Source organism: Zea mays, chromosome 1 (assembly GCF_902167145.1).
Source record: "Zea mays cultivar B73 chromosome 1, Zm-B73-REFERENCE-NAM-5.0, whole genome shotgun sequence".
Lineage (NCBI taxonomy): Eukaryota > Viridiplantae > Streptophyta > Magnoliopsida > Poales > Poaceae > Zea > Zea mays.
Window position 1 is genome coordinate 120,051,831 of NC_050096.1, and position 17,751 is coordinate 120,069,581.

The window sequence follows — 17,751 nt, forward strand, 5'->3', positions numbered from 1 at the left end:
AGCACTCGGCAAAAAAGTTACCTCTTTGCCGAGTGTCTATCAGCCCGCACTCGCAAAGGGTCCACCAGCGGGGCCCTTTGTCAGGTTCTTTGTTGAGTGCTCTAGAAGGCACTTAGCAAAGCTTGCTTCTTTGCCGAGTGCGAGGGCCACAACACTCGACAAAGAAGCTTTACCGGTGCCTAGGTGTTGCTTCTCTGCCGAGTGATATGGCCCTGACACTCGGCAAAGTCACCAGTATACATCTTTTTTATTTGTTTTTTCTATTCCATCGAAACAAACAAAAGATATCACATAATCATCACATATACATCACATATCTCACAAAGACCATTAATCAAACATAAGACACTCAAGAACATAAGTCTCATAAGTCTCAAGTTCTCACATAAGTATCCAACACAAACATAAGTATCCAACACAACATTACCAACAAGTTCTGAAGTCTCAAGTATCTCATAAGTCTCAACACTAAGAACATAAGTCTCATCGAGGTGGGTGGTTGGACTGGTGCAGCGATGGGCTAGGCGATCCATGAGGGTTGTTGGATGCCGCCCGAGATTGTCCCTCCACAGGGAAGAGATTGCATATGTTACACCAGATGCATTACCAACATCTAACTACAATTTTGATAATCACAGGAGTATGGAACAGAGCAGGGTCAACTGTAGGAAACAATGGAGGTGGTAGAGCGAAACCCTGTGCGTCGCCAAGGCTCTGTATGTATTGGAACATCTCAGCCATCCTCGCCTCCATCTACTGACGTTCCCTCCTCTCTATTTCTAGCTTGGTCTGTAGTATTCCAAGCTAATGTTATAGTAACTCAAAAAGAAGGTATATAACTAAAGGAATGACGAGTTACAGAAACACTAACCTCGAGTTGCTGTATGCGATGATGTGAGTTGTCCTGCCAAGGTCGTATGGCTGGACTCGAGTCCGTGCTCCTTGCTCGCACCTGAGACAGAGCGGGAGTGGACGACGAGTCGATTGCCCCATCGACAATCCAGTACCGCCCATGTCTCTTGCCTCCTCAGACCGTCATGAGGACATCGGGGTCGATCTGCTCGGTCCTCGGATTGTATTCTGGGCCATGGACCTTCTGTGCCATGGTGGTGTAGTCATGAAGGCGGTTGTAGATGGCGAGGTTGTTGTATGCCTCAGGCCCGTCATCCGGGTTGTAGGTGACGTCGGACGTTGCCTTGCCCTTGTGGGCCATAGCATAGGTCGAAAAGATGGAGCAAGGCTGGCCACCATGTGACGCTGACTGCAAGAAAACCAACGAGACAATTAGAAATAATATCTAATCCACCATTATATACCTAAATAAAAAAGAGGGCGTACCCATGCTTCTGCATATTGGCCTAGGTTGCGGCTGCCTTGGTGGTGGGAGGGACATTGCATCATCAGACGTCGTTTTCGACTAGCGTTGTGCGCCTCGTCCCACTCAGGCGAGCAGCACCTATCCACCATCTGCTCCCAGCACAGAGGATATATGGCGCACCAATATGGAATCATCTACAAAGTAAACACGTACATTGCATATCAGAAGATAAAATTAAGGAAAAATTAAAATGTTGTATATTAAAGTGTTGTATTTACCTGCAGGTACTGGTTCCTGGTCAACGACATGGTTCGGGCTTGCTGCTTGGTCACCTTCTCCCCAAGGATGGAGCCATGGTAGCTGATGATGGCCTGGATTCGTGCCTCATAGTGCATGTCCACGACGAGCTTCTTACACCTCATGGTGGCCACCACATCCGCCCTAGCCTCGTATCCAGCCTCGCATCTGAAGAAATCTTGCATACAAAAACGATGTATCCATACATTATTTCAAGAATGTGCAATGAATGTGACATATTTTACATTATAGTAAGACTTACCCATAGCTCTTGCTTCACCTGCTCCGCCTTGTTATTGAATTCCCTGTCGTCCCGGTCTACTGCATCGTGGGCGACGGCGTAGTGGTCTAAGGTGTAGGCTGGGTCTATCACTCCTTCGTACTCAACCAGTCCAGGAAAGTGTTCCCTACACAGCAGGCCAAGGATGTCATTGGGGTTGCGACGATGACCCCCAGCTTTCTCCACAACCATCCAAGACTTGTCCAAGTGATAAATAAAAAGTATTAGTTTATATTATGATTTTGAACACATAATATGAACAAGAATGGAGAACATAAAGTTACATGCCTCTCCCCATCCGACCGAATCAGCGGCCGCCTGTCCCGAAGTATGGGACGCTGAGGGAGACTCGCGGGACCTCGCAGGTAGACGTTACTCGAACCTGAGGCACCAGAACCTGAGGCATCCTGCTTAGCATCATCGTCATCCTGTTGTTGGTCATCGTCGTCCTGCCGTGTCGCCTGCTGTTGGATGTCGTCGTCCTGCTGTGCCTCCTCCGCCGTCCTGCTCCTCCCCCTCCTCCTCAGCCAACCTCCCACCATCTTTGTCCAACAACCTACAATTAAGAGTAAACAAAGAAGCACATATAAAAGATGTATTGAGAAATAGGTGCGAAATAAAAAAAAACTATAGCATTACATGGATTAAAAATAATCTTCATATGTGTTGGGGTTAGCCGAATCATAACTCTCATCATCACTATCAACTATTTCATAATCAACACCATCTGAAGGCGCAAGTTCGTCATTAATGTCATTGCCTTCAAGGATTACTAAGTCATTCTCATTTTGCACCTCATCATATCCTCCTCATCAACAACCATTTCAATATCTACGTCCATTCCGATAGATTCGGTTAAGTCTATCTCAAATCGCCCTTCTAGCCCAACTTCTTAGAAGAACTCTCCATCATATGTGTCCGGGTCTAAGTTATAATCTTCATCGTTAGGAACAGGTAATCTACTGTGCGGCGATACCTTATACACAACATCCCAACCCTTAAGATGTTCTTTCGTTTGACACGCATATGGGAGATAATACACTTGTGTGGCCTATTGGGCCACGATATAGACATCGTCTCCTCGTAAGGTGGAATCTTGCCGAATTTCGACTATCCCAAGGTTAGAATGTATCCTTCTCGTCACTTGAGGGTCAAACCCATGACATTTGAATATCCCTAGAGTAAGAGGTTTGGAACCATGAAATTTGAGTTCATATATTTCTTCAATTTGTCCAAAATAATCGACATCGCCAAGGCTAGGCGTAAAGACTCCAGAACACGTTGTTTTTCGATTGGGCCGACTTTGGTCATAGTTTGTTGTGCGAAAACGGTATCCATTGACGTCATACCCAGAATATTTCTTGACCCTATAAGCAAAGTCGTTGGCTATTTGTCTCAACTCGGCACTCATAGACGGATCTCTTTGGCCCTGCAAGTATTCGCAAGTTAAAAGATGCTAAATTGAGTTCATAGATAGATCTCTTTGACAAACTAAGCACGTACCTTACGTTTGAACCAGGAAATGAAATCAGGCAATCCAGTTCTCGCACCCTTTCTAAGAAGAGTATCATATTCCTGTGGAGTTGGGTCCCTTGATCGATGCCAGAATTCATGAAGAAATTGTTCCATGTATGGCGTCACCTCTTCAAGGTTGGTCAATACATATAGCATGATATGCCGCCACTCTTCATATGTCAGGGTCTTGGTGGTCGAGCCACTTGCGCTTCCGAGTTGGCCTCGAAATATGGTGAGGTTCGATTCATTGCCGCCATCATTGTAACGAGGGGGTGGATTATGCACGCTCGGCAATTTGTCACCATAGTAAGTTGTTGTGAAGTTTGACACCTCCTCTAGAATGTATGCATCTGCAATGGAAGCCTTGATTTTGCATTTATTTCTACATTTATTTCGAATAGTCTTTAGACATCTCTCGATTGGATAGCACCAACGTCCCTGCACGGGCCCCCCATTCGTGCCTCATAGGGGAGATGAAGAATCAAATGTTGCATTGGATTGAAGAAGCCGGGTAGAAATATCTTATCAAGTTTACACAGTAACACGAGTGCCAATCTTTCCAAGTCTGCAACCACGATCCAAGATAACTCTTTTGCATAAAGCTGGTGGAAGAAATAGCTCAACTCTGAAAGCGCTAGCCAGACATGCTTAGGGACATAGCCTCGAACCATCGCAGGAAGAATCCGTTCAATCCATATGTGGAAGTCATGACTCTTCATCCCTAAGACTCACAGAGTAGATAAGTTCACCCCCTACTCAGGTTAGCTGCATACCCATCAGGGAACATCAACATCTTGATCCACTGAAGTACTTCCTTCCTCTGGGCCCTACTTAGGACAAAATCGGCCTTAGGCCTTCTCCATGTCTTTCCACCACTAGGCGGCTTCATCTCTTGGTTTGGTCTATCACATAACGCTGTCAGATCCACTCTTGCCTTTACGTTATCCTTTGACTTATCAGGAATGTCCATAATTGTTGCCTAAAGTGCCTTGGCAACATTCTTTTAAGTGTGTATCACGTCAATGTTGTGTGGAAGGAGTAGGTCATCATAATAGGGGAGCCGAGTCAAGCCTGACTTATGTGTCCACATATGCTACTCACCATATCCCACAAAACTACCTTCTGTATTGTGCACGAGCCCATCTATCTGTTGACGAATTTCGGCACCAGTCATCGTTGCAGGTGGGCAATCTGTCACTACGACCCCTTTTGTAAAGTTCTTAATGTCTAGGAAGAATGAATGGTCAGGAGGGAGAAATTGTCGATGTTTATCGAAGGACGAATATTTGCCACCCTTTTTCAACCAAATGAACCTAAGAGCTTCCTTGCAAACTGGGCATGAGAACTTACTGTGAACACACCAGGCGCAGAATAACCCATACGCCGGTAAGTCATGCATGGAGTACTAGTACCAAACATGCATTTTGAAGTTTGTCTTCGTAGCTCGATCATACGTCCATACCCCTTCCTCCCAAACACGTACCAATTCATCGATCAAAGGCTCCATCTACATGCCCATTTTATTCCCAGGGTGTCCGGGAATTATCAACGACACGAATATATTCTGCCTTTGAAAGCACACACCGGAGAGAGATTGATTGGGATAACAAACATGGGCCAACATGTGTATGGGCAACACTTATTCCATAGGGATTGAACCCATCTGTGGCTAGCGCAACACATACATTACGAGCCTCTTCGGCTTTCTCATGGTGAATGACATCAAAGTGTTTCCATGCTTCACCATCGGATGCGTGCACCATCTTGTCAGGATTGTATCGTTTTCTATTTTTGTGCCACGTCATCTGTTTTGCGAATTCCTCGGTCATGTATAAACGCTTGATCCTCGGTATAAACGGAAGGTTTCGTAGGATTGTCAAGGGGATGTCTAGCTGCCTCTTCTGTCCATCACCAGAGTCTACCTCCATGAACCTAGCTGATTTACACTTCGGAAAGAACTTTGCCTTTGTGTATTCTGTGGCAGAACCTCCAAGTTATTGGGTCCACATGCACATGTCCTTGTCTCAAAGACCTCAGACGGCTATGCATGTGCACCAGATAACTTAACAGGATCCGTCCGAGTGTCCCAAGGACCCCGGATAAACCACCTACAACCATGATCGCAGGATAAAGTAAACACAAATCACACACCAACATTTTGCAGTGGAAATCTTATTACCAAATTTTACAAGTTACATCAAGTTTTATGATGTACATGATCAGAGTGATTACAAACGTGATTCAAAGAAATAACTTTGAACTGTTATAAATTATTTGTAGTTTTGAAATATATGCTAGCTTAAATGACCATCCTCAATAAGAAATATAGAAGAAGTACTTAGACTTATAAGAAGGTCGTGCCCACCGGCGCTTAACATCAATCACAAACAAAGTGACTTGTAACCTGCAGCAACAATGGGTAAAACCCTAAGTGCGCAAGTACTCAACAAGACTTACCCGACTAAAGAAAAGACTCTCAAGGATATGCTGGCTTGTTGGGAATCAATGTAAGGCTTATCAAGGTTCAATGACTCTTTTTGTAGAAAAGCTTACTAGTAGTGGATCCTTATGCCAAAATTTTACTTTACAAGTTAAATTCTTACCTGATTCTAAATTTGCCTAATCTAGATCATTCACTTGTCCTGATCTAGCTTTATTTTAGCCAATTCATATTTCACTTATCAACTACGATGAGTGGTCAGTGAGTTGAGTCTCCATAACCGAGGAGCAACGACGATTCGAACCGATTATACCCAGCTAGGGATCCCTAACCACACGACATAAGTAGCACTTAACCCTTCCATATTTCAACCGTTCCCACAGATCGTCCACAACGTGAACCGATCCACGCTACCCGAGAGCACAGTACTCCTCCATCCAGCCTCTAGCCAGGAGGGTACACGCTACTCAAACCATCTCCCATGCCCAGTGCGCGGTTGTCTTTTCACGTATGGAATAGCCGGGTTCAGGCTTACCGGAGCATGTGGTTAGTTGCAAAGTCTCACCTCATCAGGCCTACATCGAACGGTCCTTAATCGACACAGACGTGCAAACTTTCCCGCTCAACGTCTGGTCTCCATTACATATTATTTCCCAAAACTTGATACCTGAGAGAGGTACCCTACTTGAATGATGAAATCATCACGGCCACAATGACTTCATCATCACAAGTCATTTTATTTCACAAACTCCCATATCCCGTGTTACACATCATCTTTTAAAAACAATCCTAAATTAATAAGCAGGGCTAAGCATCACTAAATTTTCATAAACGAGTATTAGGGTTGTTTAATCAAGGAAGGAAATGCATCAACAGTTTAGCACACAACTCCTATCACCTAATGCATCAGACAAGGTGATAAAACTTTTGAAAACAGAAGGAGGTGGCAAATGCACCGGGGCTTGCCTGGATTAACACTACGTTAGTGTTTGTTAGGTAACGTCCACTTGGCGACCATCCTTTGTTTTGGCACTTGTTCAGTTTATCCATCTTCAGGTTCGTCCATCCGCATCACCTTGCGAATTAGTCCACTCGTTACGTCATCTTGGGGTCGACTTGGCTCTTCTTTCGCATCACGTGATCAATTATCGTACCTAATTGAAATGCATGATGCACATGAATGCATATGGGCAGGAATAGCACATGACTAATTATCGCCATACCGAAGAGGATTAAATATTTAACCGCAAGGCATCACAACTTTCGTAAGTAAATCATATATACCTATGACTCGCTAGCACAATAATCACGTTCGCAAGGTTTAATCGGGCTAGTTCAAATCTCAAGAAAACAATAACCATAGACACAACCCGTAAACACCTAAACTAGGTAATCATCAATCGACTAACGAAACATAGGCTTAGCCTTTTCGGACACCTAAATTTAGGATACGAATAGAAGCAACCTAACCAGCTCCCTTTTTCCGGATAACCCGCATAACACACTAACCGAATAAAATATCAAGAAAATGCTAAACTATTTTCTCATACTACTACGCATCGTACACCAACTAATTTTAGCATCATGGTATTTGATCTAGCTGGTAAAATATTATTAAATAAGAAAGTGTTCCGGAAAAGTATGGACTTAATAATTTAAATATTTAAAGTATTTGCGTGCACTATTCACTACGAAGTTTTCAAGTTTTAGTTGTAACCGGCTTATTTATATTACTTATGTTTAGACACTCGGAACAACAATCACCATCTTATTCAAGACATCTAACTGATCACTAAAACAGAGCATTGACTTCATCAAACAAACACCATTTGACACGAGCAATACAGAAAACGTCTACCACTAAGACATTCATAGGATGGATAGAAGCAATTTATTTAATTGTCTAAACTTCTTATCCAGACTCACTTGCATATCCTACCAACTAATTATAATATCTCAATTTACTAACTTCGGACAGCAAATATTCAGACTAAGGATGACAACAAGTTAATTAATTTTTTAATCAACAAGATTTTGCGCAAGCATCAAGAAAGCAGTATACTGGACACAAGAAATTCTGAAAATGCCTACCAGTACCAGTGATCGGAAAAAAAACTTTTCTGTTACGTAATCCTCCTCATTAGAATTCTCAAATGCCAAGCTGAATCTGTACCGCTTCAAGGTGTCCACTTTGTCACCACGGTTGCGATGACAACCACCATACGAATCTATTTTGACATCCAAATTTTCAAGCATCTCGAGGGCTTGCATACGAAAGTTCCGTGTACCACGGTTAGAAATAAAGTCTGCAGCAAGAGCTTCTTCAGTCTTTGGAGGCACAGGTGCCACAACATCATATTCAGCCCATGAAGAGTAGCCAACTGGGACGTCTGAAGAAAGGCTGATTGTAATCACAATCTTGTACCCTCTCCCTCGAGCCACATCAATACTATTCTTTGAATAATATTGAGATGACTCCATCGATCTGAGGATACCCTCTACAGAAGGATCTGGTGCAATTCCAAAAGTAGCATCAGGTCTCTTACTGGCAGAAAAGAAAACCAAATTCATAACCTATGTAGCATTTACTCCAGTCCTTGGCTGCGCCACCGACAAGCCCGGGATCCCTGTCAACGTCGCGGTCGTAGGGCACGGCGTCCTCCCTCTCGAACCGCTGCTCGCACCGCCGGGTCTCTTCACCCTCGCCGTCGCCGCCTGACCACGGGACCGCGCCTCGACCCACGGCTTCACCCCAATGGGAGGAGCAGCGGTAAAAGGAGGTGGTGCAGCTCTCGACCACCTCGACGTTCTTCGCCATGTCGAGGCGGCCGAGGAAGGCGATCTCGGCGAGGAAGGCTGAAGGCAACGCCTACGAGGAGCGGCAGCCAGCACCTCCATCGCCGCCGCCGGCCCACCACAGCGCCAGCTCACGCAGGGACTCCCTGAGCCCGACGCCTGCGCGCACCAGCCACCAGACGAGAGAGGGAGCCGAGGACGAGCGTCAGGAAGGGGATGAGGTGAGGGTGGCCGGGCTGGAGCAGAGAAGCTGGGAGGAGCTCGGAGCTGGGCAGCCGAGCGCCATGGGCGAGGATCTCCCATCACGGGCACGAAGAAGCTGCGCTTGAGGGAGGAGACCGGAGGGGACGCGACCAGCGCGACGGCCACCAGAGCAACTTGCGCGCGCAGGAGCTCCGCGGCGCCGGAGCTGGAGCAGGGACGCGCCGGGGAAGAGCGGCAGCAGGGAGAGCGCGCGGCGGGAGGGAGTTCAGGGAGAGAGGCGAACTGGAGATGGAGGCTGATCAGGAACGACTTTAGGAAAAATTCCAGCGCGGTGGAGAGGATATTTGGAGGGAGGGCCGCGTAGGTCAAAGCTGTCTCCAGCAACGTTCTCTATATTTATTCTCTATATCTGTTCTTTACAGTCTTTTTTAAAAGATTTTAACCTCTATATCTCATTTCTCTACAACAACATCTTCTAAATCACGTCCTCTATACTCAAATACCCATATTAGAGACATTTTTAAATTTTATTTTTTGTACATACGTATTTATCATACTCTCAAATGTATTGTACATATTTTAGTTTTGCTAAACCGGTTATTTAAAGTATTCAAATGGATAGAGGACGTTTAGAGAAACTCTATATATAGAGAATCCAGCAGCGTTCTCTAAATTTAGAGGACTGTTTAGAGGACGTTGCTGGAGAGCGTAGAGAACCGTTTGATCCTCTATATTTAGGGTAGAGAACCCTTTAGAGGGCCTTATTGGAGACAGTCAGACGCGCGCTCCCAAAAAAATTTAGGGCTGCGGTTGGAGTAGATTTTTCTTTTTTTTTTAAATTTCTTCTTTTTTACAAGAAAATCGTAGAAATTTTGGATCCCGATTTGGAATCACAGATATTTCAAACGGTTGGATTATTAGCGATGCATAATGAGTCGACGGTACCTATGATATGGTTTGCTTTAATCGAAACCAAATAGGATTCATCTGAATCTTATTTATTTTGGCGAAACAAATTTCAAACAACCGGGTTTTGGTATTAGGATTTGGGTGTGGTCTAATTTAGTCGGACCAAAATTTTATTGGTGACGATAAATGAGACAAATAAGATTAAACTGATTCCAACTCTGATAATTTGTTCCGAAAACTTTATTCGTCGAGTTCTAAATAAATTTGTTTCAGGATAAAATCATCAGAGTGGGTCGAGCTTACAAATTCGTATTCGCGCGAGCGATGAATTTTTAATAATCATCGGACGCACCGATTTTCGGAACAACTATGTTCCGAACATCACGAAAATTTAGGAAGAGCCCGGATAAATAAAAACGATGTCGAACTCGCAACAGACGAAACAGATTAAGATAGAGAGACTGTTATTCACCGCTATCACGTGTTAAAGTCCACACTCGCGACCGAGCAGACGATAAACACCTAGGGTGTTACAGCCCTCCCCCCTTAAAAGAATTTCGTCCCGAGATTTGGAGCGAAAGATTTTTAAGAGTAGAGAAGTATGTAACCAATGTCCATATCAGCGGTAATCATAAGACAATTCCAAGCAAAGGCGAGTGTCTCATGGTATTGTTTCTCTAGTGGACATAGCATGTATCGCCTTAGGCTAATTTAGAGATGTCCACCAATAGAGACGCTGTCTGCCAGAGGAACACATAAGGTTCCATGTGTGCAGTTTTCTTTTTCTGATGACACTGTACTATCTGAGTCTGTTGGGCGAGCGGTAGATATGCGACTTTACCCAAACAGGATCAGTTGCAACCTCTTTGGTAAAACACACAGAAAGAGGTTTACCAACAAGTGGTCACAGTAAGTTCATAGCACATGAGGCAGGTGTGGTTGTCGAACAACATCATAGTTAACTCGTGTTAGCCAGAGAATCCAAGTCCCGATGGTAATGGAGACTCAGGGAAACATCAGTGAAGGTTATCAGCAAATGTTGGCTTCACAATGAACCAACCACATCATGCACTAGTGCGACTCCGCCCAATCACATGAAAGGCGATCGAGGTGCGACTAGAGTGATGATTAGGTGGTTACTGGCCGACTTAATCTCGATTCTTGAAAGTACTTCCTTAAGATGGGTTGAACCAAAATGAGTTTAGATAACTCTATAAAACGATCTCTAAACTCAATCTTTGTTCACAAAGCAGTTACAAGTTAGTAAAACCAACTTGTTGAACTACTTTTGACGTTGAGTAGGTCCTCTTATTATCCATCGGCAATCCAACGGTCGAGAGTTCACTTTTGTTATAGGAGATCATGCACTTGAGTAGAAATCCATTTGGTCATGTTGTTCATTCGTTTCTTCATGCGAGATGAACTGACGTGGTTCAGAAATACATGGATTTAATAAGAGAGCAAATGAACAAACTCCTGCAATTTCAGCAGCAGGAAAAGCCAATCTCCATTTTAAGAGCTAATTAGCTATCTTCCAACACTAAAAAGCTTCAAGGCTTCACCTTTACACAAAGGATGTAAAGGGAACTTGTATAAGTAGTCACTACCAAGATCAAAGAAAAGAGCCCACACATGAAAGTGGTATGCCCTTTTGATCCAACAAAGATGATAGATGTTGCTTGATTACTTGACAAACAACATCGAGATCATTTCAAGGGAAATGTTTACGGAAGATCACACAACAGTGTAGTTCCACAATGGATCATGACCAGAGATCTCGATACCGGCATGCGCCAAGCATCATAACCTTGTGTGTACATTCACAAGGGGCTCTCAGTTTCGCTGTGGCACCATAAGTCCTTAATCATGACACCATCACCGAACTAACACCAATAAAGAATCTCATGTAGCAAAAACAGATTATGCCAAGATAACATATTGATATAGTCTCATAATCGATTATAACTACTAACCATGATACCAGCGCGTGCCAAGTAGCGCAACCATGTGTGTACATTCACAGGAGGCCCTCGGTTTCGTTACGGCACCATCGGTTTTAGTCATGACACCATTACTAGACGTAACCAATAAGAAATCTCGCGCCCCACCAATAGGTTGAGCAAAGGTGACAATATACAAAGAGACTCTACCTATTAAAACGGTTACAAGTAGAGAGCCAAATAGATTAGGGCCCGATGAGATGAACAAGGCATGGCCATAACCTAAATTGGATGGTGAAAGGAGTATGATGGGAGACTGTTAATTCAGCCCCAAGCATATTTCTATGCCCATTATAGAGATTACAAGGTCAAGGATTAGTATCTAAGTAGATATGGAGGGAAAACAATTATAAGATTAAGTTGGTATGCCTTCGATAAATATGGGAAAACCAAAGGCATCCAACTCAAGGAAATGATTGGACATGTCTTTTCTAGGTTAGGTTGATAACACAATGATGTGATCCTCAAGAACAGGCAAACTGGAATGGAGACATCAGCTTGCGCCAATCGAATAAGGGCATGGTCTAAGATGGAAATATGACTCAAGATTCTTATTTTAAGCCTGAGTACACTTTAGGTCCAGCAAAGAAATTATCTAAGCATTTATTTGTATGTGTTTGGTCATGGAGTGATAACGGAAAAATCAACTTTGGGTCATGGTTCACCAACGAAGAACATGGCCTAATTTTCTATTTAAGCAAACAAACTACCAACCTTCTATCAACACATCAAGTACCAGAGCAAACACATATATAACACCTAAATAGGTTACCTAAAGAATGGAGGACAACTATTCCATCGAAGTTCGTAATTCAACATTACACCACATTATCTACAATCACTGGTTACTATAATAAAGATGAGAGAAGCATTTTGGATGTATAGGTGACAAACCCAATGCAACAATCAGGATGCATGCTCGTCCTATTCGTCCTCACAAGTTTTGCCAACATAATGTAGCAATAACGTTCTATCTCGATAGCATACTTACGACTCTCACGGTATTTTGCTAGTCGTCAGCTACACATACGTTTTGAAGTTAGTGTACCTGCAGAAAATTCCATCACATCCCATTTGCCCATGATGCAAAATCCACACATGACAGTTTATCACAGTTTATACTCCATATATTGCTATATAGAGGCCATCTCATCATTAGGCGCCGAGCCACGCATAGGCACCGCTGCCACACTTTAACCATAGGGCAGCTCATTATGGTAACTCACCTTTTTACGTGAGCGTATGTGTGTCGTTACAAGTACATTACACTTCTCAGTATTCCCATGTTTGTATACCCATACACATCCATGGGATACTGAATTCAGAAAATTAAATACTCCACGTCGCAGCCTTCATATATACATATGTAGAACATGTATATAGTCAAGCGCCACAATTAAGCACTCCCCTAGACCGGCGATTGTTCGGTCATGCTCTTACATCTCACCTTACCTTGAGCGTCGATCCATTCAGAACTGAATGGCCTCAAAAATAACAATACACATGTATGCAATACCCCTAGTTGTGGGTTAGTGGTTTTGAACTAAGCCACCTGATAGTCCTTAATTTAGGGCTTAACAGAGGATGTCGCTAGCATTATAGTTTTCCAAAGTTTTTTTTTCAAAGCCAAACAATGTGTTTAGTTGAAAATAGGTTTTCTAAAACAAAAACTTTGTTTTTAAAATATGTATGTGACCGTATTATACTTAATCATGCTCCGATACCAGCTGTGGCAGAACCTCCCAAGTTATTGGGCCCACATGCACCTGTCCTTGTCTCAAAGACCTCAGACGACTATGCATGTGCACCAGCTAACTTAACAGGATCCGTCCGAGTGTCCCAAGGACCCCGGATAAACCACCTACAACCAGGATCGCAGGATAAAGTAAACACAAATCACACACCAACATTTTGCAACGGAAATCTTATTACCAAATTTTACAAGTTACATCAAGTTTTATTATGTACATGATCGGAGTGAATACAAACGTGATTCAAAGAAATAACTTTGAACTATTATAAATTATTTGAAGTTTTGAAATATATGCTAGCTTAAATGACCATCCTCAATAAGAAGTATAGAAGAAGTACTTAGACTTATAAGAAGGTCGTGCCCACCGGCGCTTAACATCAATCACAAACAAAGTGACTTGTAACCTGCAGCAACAATGGGTAAAACCCTAAGTACGCAAGTACTCAGCAAGACTTACCCGACTAAAGAAAAGACTCTCAAGGATATGCTGGCTTGTTGGGAATCAAGGTAAGGCTTATCAAGGTTCAATGACTCTTTTTGTAGAAAAGCTTACTAGTAGTGGATCCTTATGCCAAAATTTTACTTTACACGTTAAATTCTTACCTGATTCTAAATTTGCCTAATCTAGATCATTCACTTGTCCTGATCTAGCTTTATTTTAGCCAATTCATATTTCACTTATCAACTACGATGAGTGGTCAGTGAGTTGAGTCTCCATAACCGAGGAGCAACGACGATTCGAACCGATTATACCCAGCTGGGGATCCCTAACCACACGACATATGTAGCACTTAACCCTTGCATATGTCAACCGTTCCCACAGATTCTCCACAACGTGAACCGGTCCGAGCTACCCGAGAGCACAATACTCCTCCATCCAGCCTCTAGCCAAGGAGGGTACACGCTACTCCCACCATCTCCCATGCCTAGTGCGCGATTGTCATTTCACATATGGAATAGTCGGGTTCAGGCTTACCGGAGCATGTGGTTAGTTGCAAAGTCTCACCTCATCAGGCCTACATCGAACGATCCTTAATCGACACAGACAAGCAAACTTTCCCGCTCAACGTCTGGTCTCCATTACATATTATTTCCCAAAACTTGATACCTGAGAGAGGTACCCTACTTGAATGATGAAATCATCGCGGCCACAATGGCTTCATCATCACAAGTAATTTTATTTCACAAACTCCCATATCCAGTGTTACACATCATCTTTTAAAAACAATCCTAAATTAATAAGCAGGGCTAAGCATCACAAAATTTTCATAAAATGGGTATTAGGGTTGTTTAATCAAGGTAGAAAATGCATCAACGGTTTAGCACACAACTCCTACCACCTAATGCATCAGACAAGGTGATAAAACTTTTGAAAACAGAAGGAGGTGGCAAATGCACCGGGGCTTACCTGGATTAACACTACGTTAGTGTTTGTTAGGTGACGTCCACTTGGCGACCATCCTTTGTTTTGGCACTTGTTCAGTTTATCCACCTTCAGGTTCGTCCATCCGCATCACCTTGCGAATTAGTCCACTCGTTACGTCATCTTGGGGTCGACTTGGCTCTTCTTTCGCATCACGTGATCAATTATCGTACCTAATTGAAATGCATGATGCACATGAATGCATATGGGCAGGAATAGCACACGACTAATTATCGCCATACCGAAGAGGATTAAATATTTAACCGCAAGACATCACAACTTTCGTAAGTAAATCATATATACCAATGACTCGCTAGCACAATAATCACGTTCGCACGGTTTAATCGGGCTAGCTCAAATCTCAAGAAAACAATAACCATGGACACAACCCGTAAACACCTAAGCTAGGTAATCATCAACCGACTAACGAAACATAGGCTTAGCCTTTTCGGACACCTAAATTCAGGATACGAATAGAAGAAACCTAACCAGCTCCCTTTTTTCCGGTTAACCCGCATAACACACTAACCGAATAAAATATCAAGAAAATGCTAAACTATTTTCTCATACTACTACGCATCGTACACCAACTAATTTTAGCATCATGCTATTTTATCTAGCTGGTAAAATATTATTAAATAAGAAAGTGTTCCAGAAAACTATAGACTTAATAATTTAAATATTTAAAGTATTTGCGTGCACTATTCACTACCAAGTTTTCAAGTTTTAGTTGTAATCGGCTTATTTATATTACTTATGTTTAGACACTCGGAACAACAATCACCATCTTATTCAAGACATCTAACTGATCACTAAAGCAGAGCATTGACTTCATCAAACAAACACCATTTGACATGAGCAATACAGAAAACGCCTACCACTAAAACATTCATAGAATGGATAGAAGCAATTTATTTAATTGTCTAAACTTTTTTCCAGAAACACTTGCATATCCTACCAACTAATTATAATATCTCGATTTACTAACTTCGGACACCAAATATTCAGACTAAGGATGACAACAAGTTAATTAATGTTTTAATCAACAAGATTTTGCGCAAGCATCAAGGAAGCAGTATACTGGACACAAGAAATTCTGAAAATGCCTACCAGTGATTGGGAAAAAACTCTTCTGTTACGTAATCCTCCTCATTAGAATTCTCAAATGCCAAGCTGAATTTGTATCGCTTCAAGGTGTCCACTTTGCCATCACGGTTGCGATGACAACCACCATACGAATCTATTTTGACATCCAAATTTTCAAGCATCTCGAGGGCTTGCAAACGAAAGTTCCGTGCACAACAGTTAGAAATAAAGGCTGCAGCAAGAGCTTCTTCAGTCTTTGGAGGCACAGGTGCCACAGCATCATATTCAGCCCATGAAGAGTTGCCAACTGGGAAGTCTGAAGAAAGGCTGATTGTAATCACAATCTTGTACCCTCTCCCTCGAGCCACATTAATACTATTCTTTGAATAATATTGAGATGACTCCATCGATCTGAGGATACCCTCTATAGAAGGATCTGGTGCAATTCCAAAAGTAGCATAAGGTGTCTTACTGGCAGAAAAGAAAACCAAATTCACAACCTATGTAGCATTTACTCCAGTCCTTGGCTGCGCCACCGACAAGCACGGCATCCATGTCAACGTCGCGGTCGTAGGGCATGGCGTCCTCCCTCTCGGACCGCTGCTCGCACCGCCGGGTCTCTTCGCCCTCGCCGTCGTCGCCTGACCACGGGACCGCGCCCCGACCCACGGCTTCACCCCCATGGGAGGAGCAGCGGTAAAAGGAGGTGGTGCAGCTCTCGACCACCTCGACGTTCTTCGCCATGTCAAGGAGGCCGAGGAAGGCAACGCCTACGAGGAGCGGCAGCCAGCACCTCCATCGCCGCCGCCGGCCCACACAGCGCCAGCTCGCGCGGGGACTCCCTGAGCCTGACGCCTGCGCGCACCAGCCACCAGACGAGAGAGGGAGCCGAGGACGAGCGTCAGGAAGGGGATGAGGTGAGGGCGGTCGGGCTGGAGCAGAGAAGCAGGGAGGAGCTCGGAGCTGGCAGCCCAGAGCCATGGGCGAGGATCTCCAATCACGGGCACGAAGAAGCGGCGCTTGAGGGAGGAGACCGGAGGGGATGCGACCAGCGCGACGCCCACCAGAGGGACTTGCGCGCGCGGGAGCTCCGCGGCGCTGGAGCAGGGACACGCCGGGAAAGAGCGGCAGCAGGAGAGCGCGCGGTGGGAGGGAGCTCAGGGAAGAGAGGCGAACTGGAGATGGAGGCCGATCAGGAACGACTTCAGCAACTGGAGATGGAGCACGAAGGAGTTTCTATGCCTCGTACATGCTCTTTGGCCTGATCCTCTGGAAGTCATACATGTTCTTTGGCAGAACCTGATACTCCGGAAGGAGGCTGACAATAACCGTCAACAAGCCATCGAATGCCTCTCGACTTATATTGTACTGCAACTTGAACACCATTACACACCCAATGTCATCCAGTTGAGAAACCTTAGTCTGGCCGTGAAGCGGCTTCTGTGTCGCATCAAACATGTCGTAGAATGCCTTTGCAGTCGGCTCTGACTCGTCATCCGTACATCCTCCGGCGTACTGTGCCTCGTGATAGTCGTTTAACATATCTGCTACCCCCACGTCAGCATCCAAATGCTCGACACGTTGTCTCAGCATCTCCTCTCTCGTACGATGCGCTTCACCATGAAAGATCTATCGAGTATAGCCCGACATAAATCCATTCTTCCAAATATGTTCTATCATGGACTTCTTTAATTTTCTTTTCTGGTTGGCACATTTGCTGCACGGGCATG

At 44.0% G+C, this 17,751-nt stretch overlaps 1 protein-coding gene, 1 long non-coding RNA gene and 1 pseudogene across 3 annotated transcripts; all 3 read right to left on the reverse strand.

Moving 5' to 3' along the window:
• Window positions 1-316: 316 nt before the first annotated feature.
• Window positions 317-1,528, reverse strand: LOC109941377 (uncharacterized). The gene is made up of 3 exons (XR_004855316.1): window positions 1,339-1,528; window positions 872-1,261; window positions 317-789 (listed from the first exon to the last, which is right to left on the reverse strand). It is a non-coding gene; the product is annotated as an uncharacterized lncRNA (long non-coding RNA).
• Window positions 1,529-8,117: 6,589 nt separating this feature from the next.
• LOC100384444 (uncharacterized) lies at window positions 8,118-9,093 on the reverse strand. Its single transcript, NM_001176981.1, has one exon. The coding sequence runs from the start codon at window positions 8,947-8,949 to the stop codon at window positions 8,425-8,427; it is 525 nt and encodes a 174-aa protein (NP_001170452.1). The 5' UTR covers window positions 8,950-9,093; the 3' UTR covers window positions 8,118-8,424.
• A 5,827-nt stretch (window positions 9,094-14,920) lies between these two features.
• LOC100383897 (fucosyltransferase pseudogene) lies at window positions 14,921-17,272 on the reverse strand (annotated as a pseudogene). Its single transcript, NR_151643.1, has 3 exons — window positions 16,522-17,272; window positions 16,046-16,457; window positions 14,921-15,108 (listed from the first exon to the last, which is right to left on the reverse strand). The product of NR_151643.1 is annotated as a fucosyltransferase pseudogene (transcript).
• Between the last annotated feature and the right edge of the window lie 479 nt (window positions 17,273-17,751).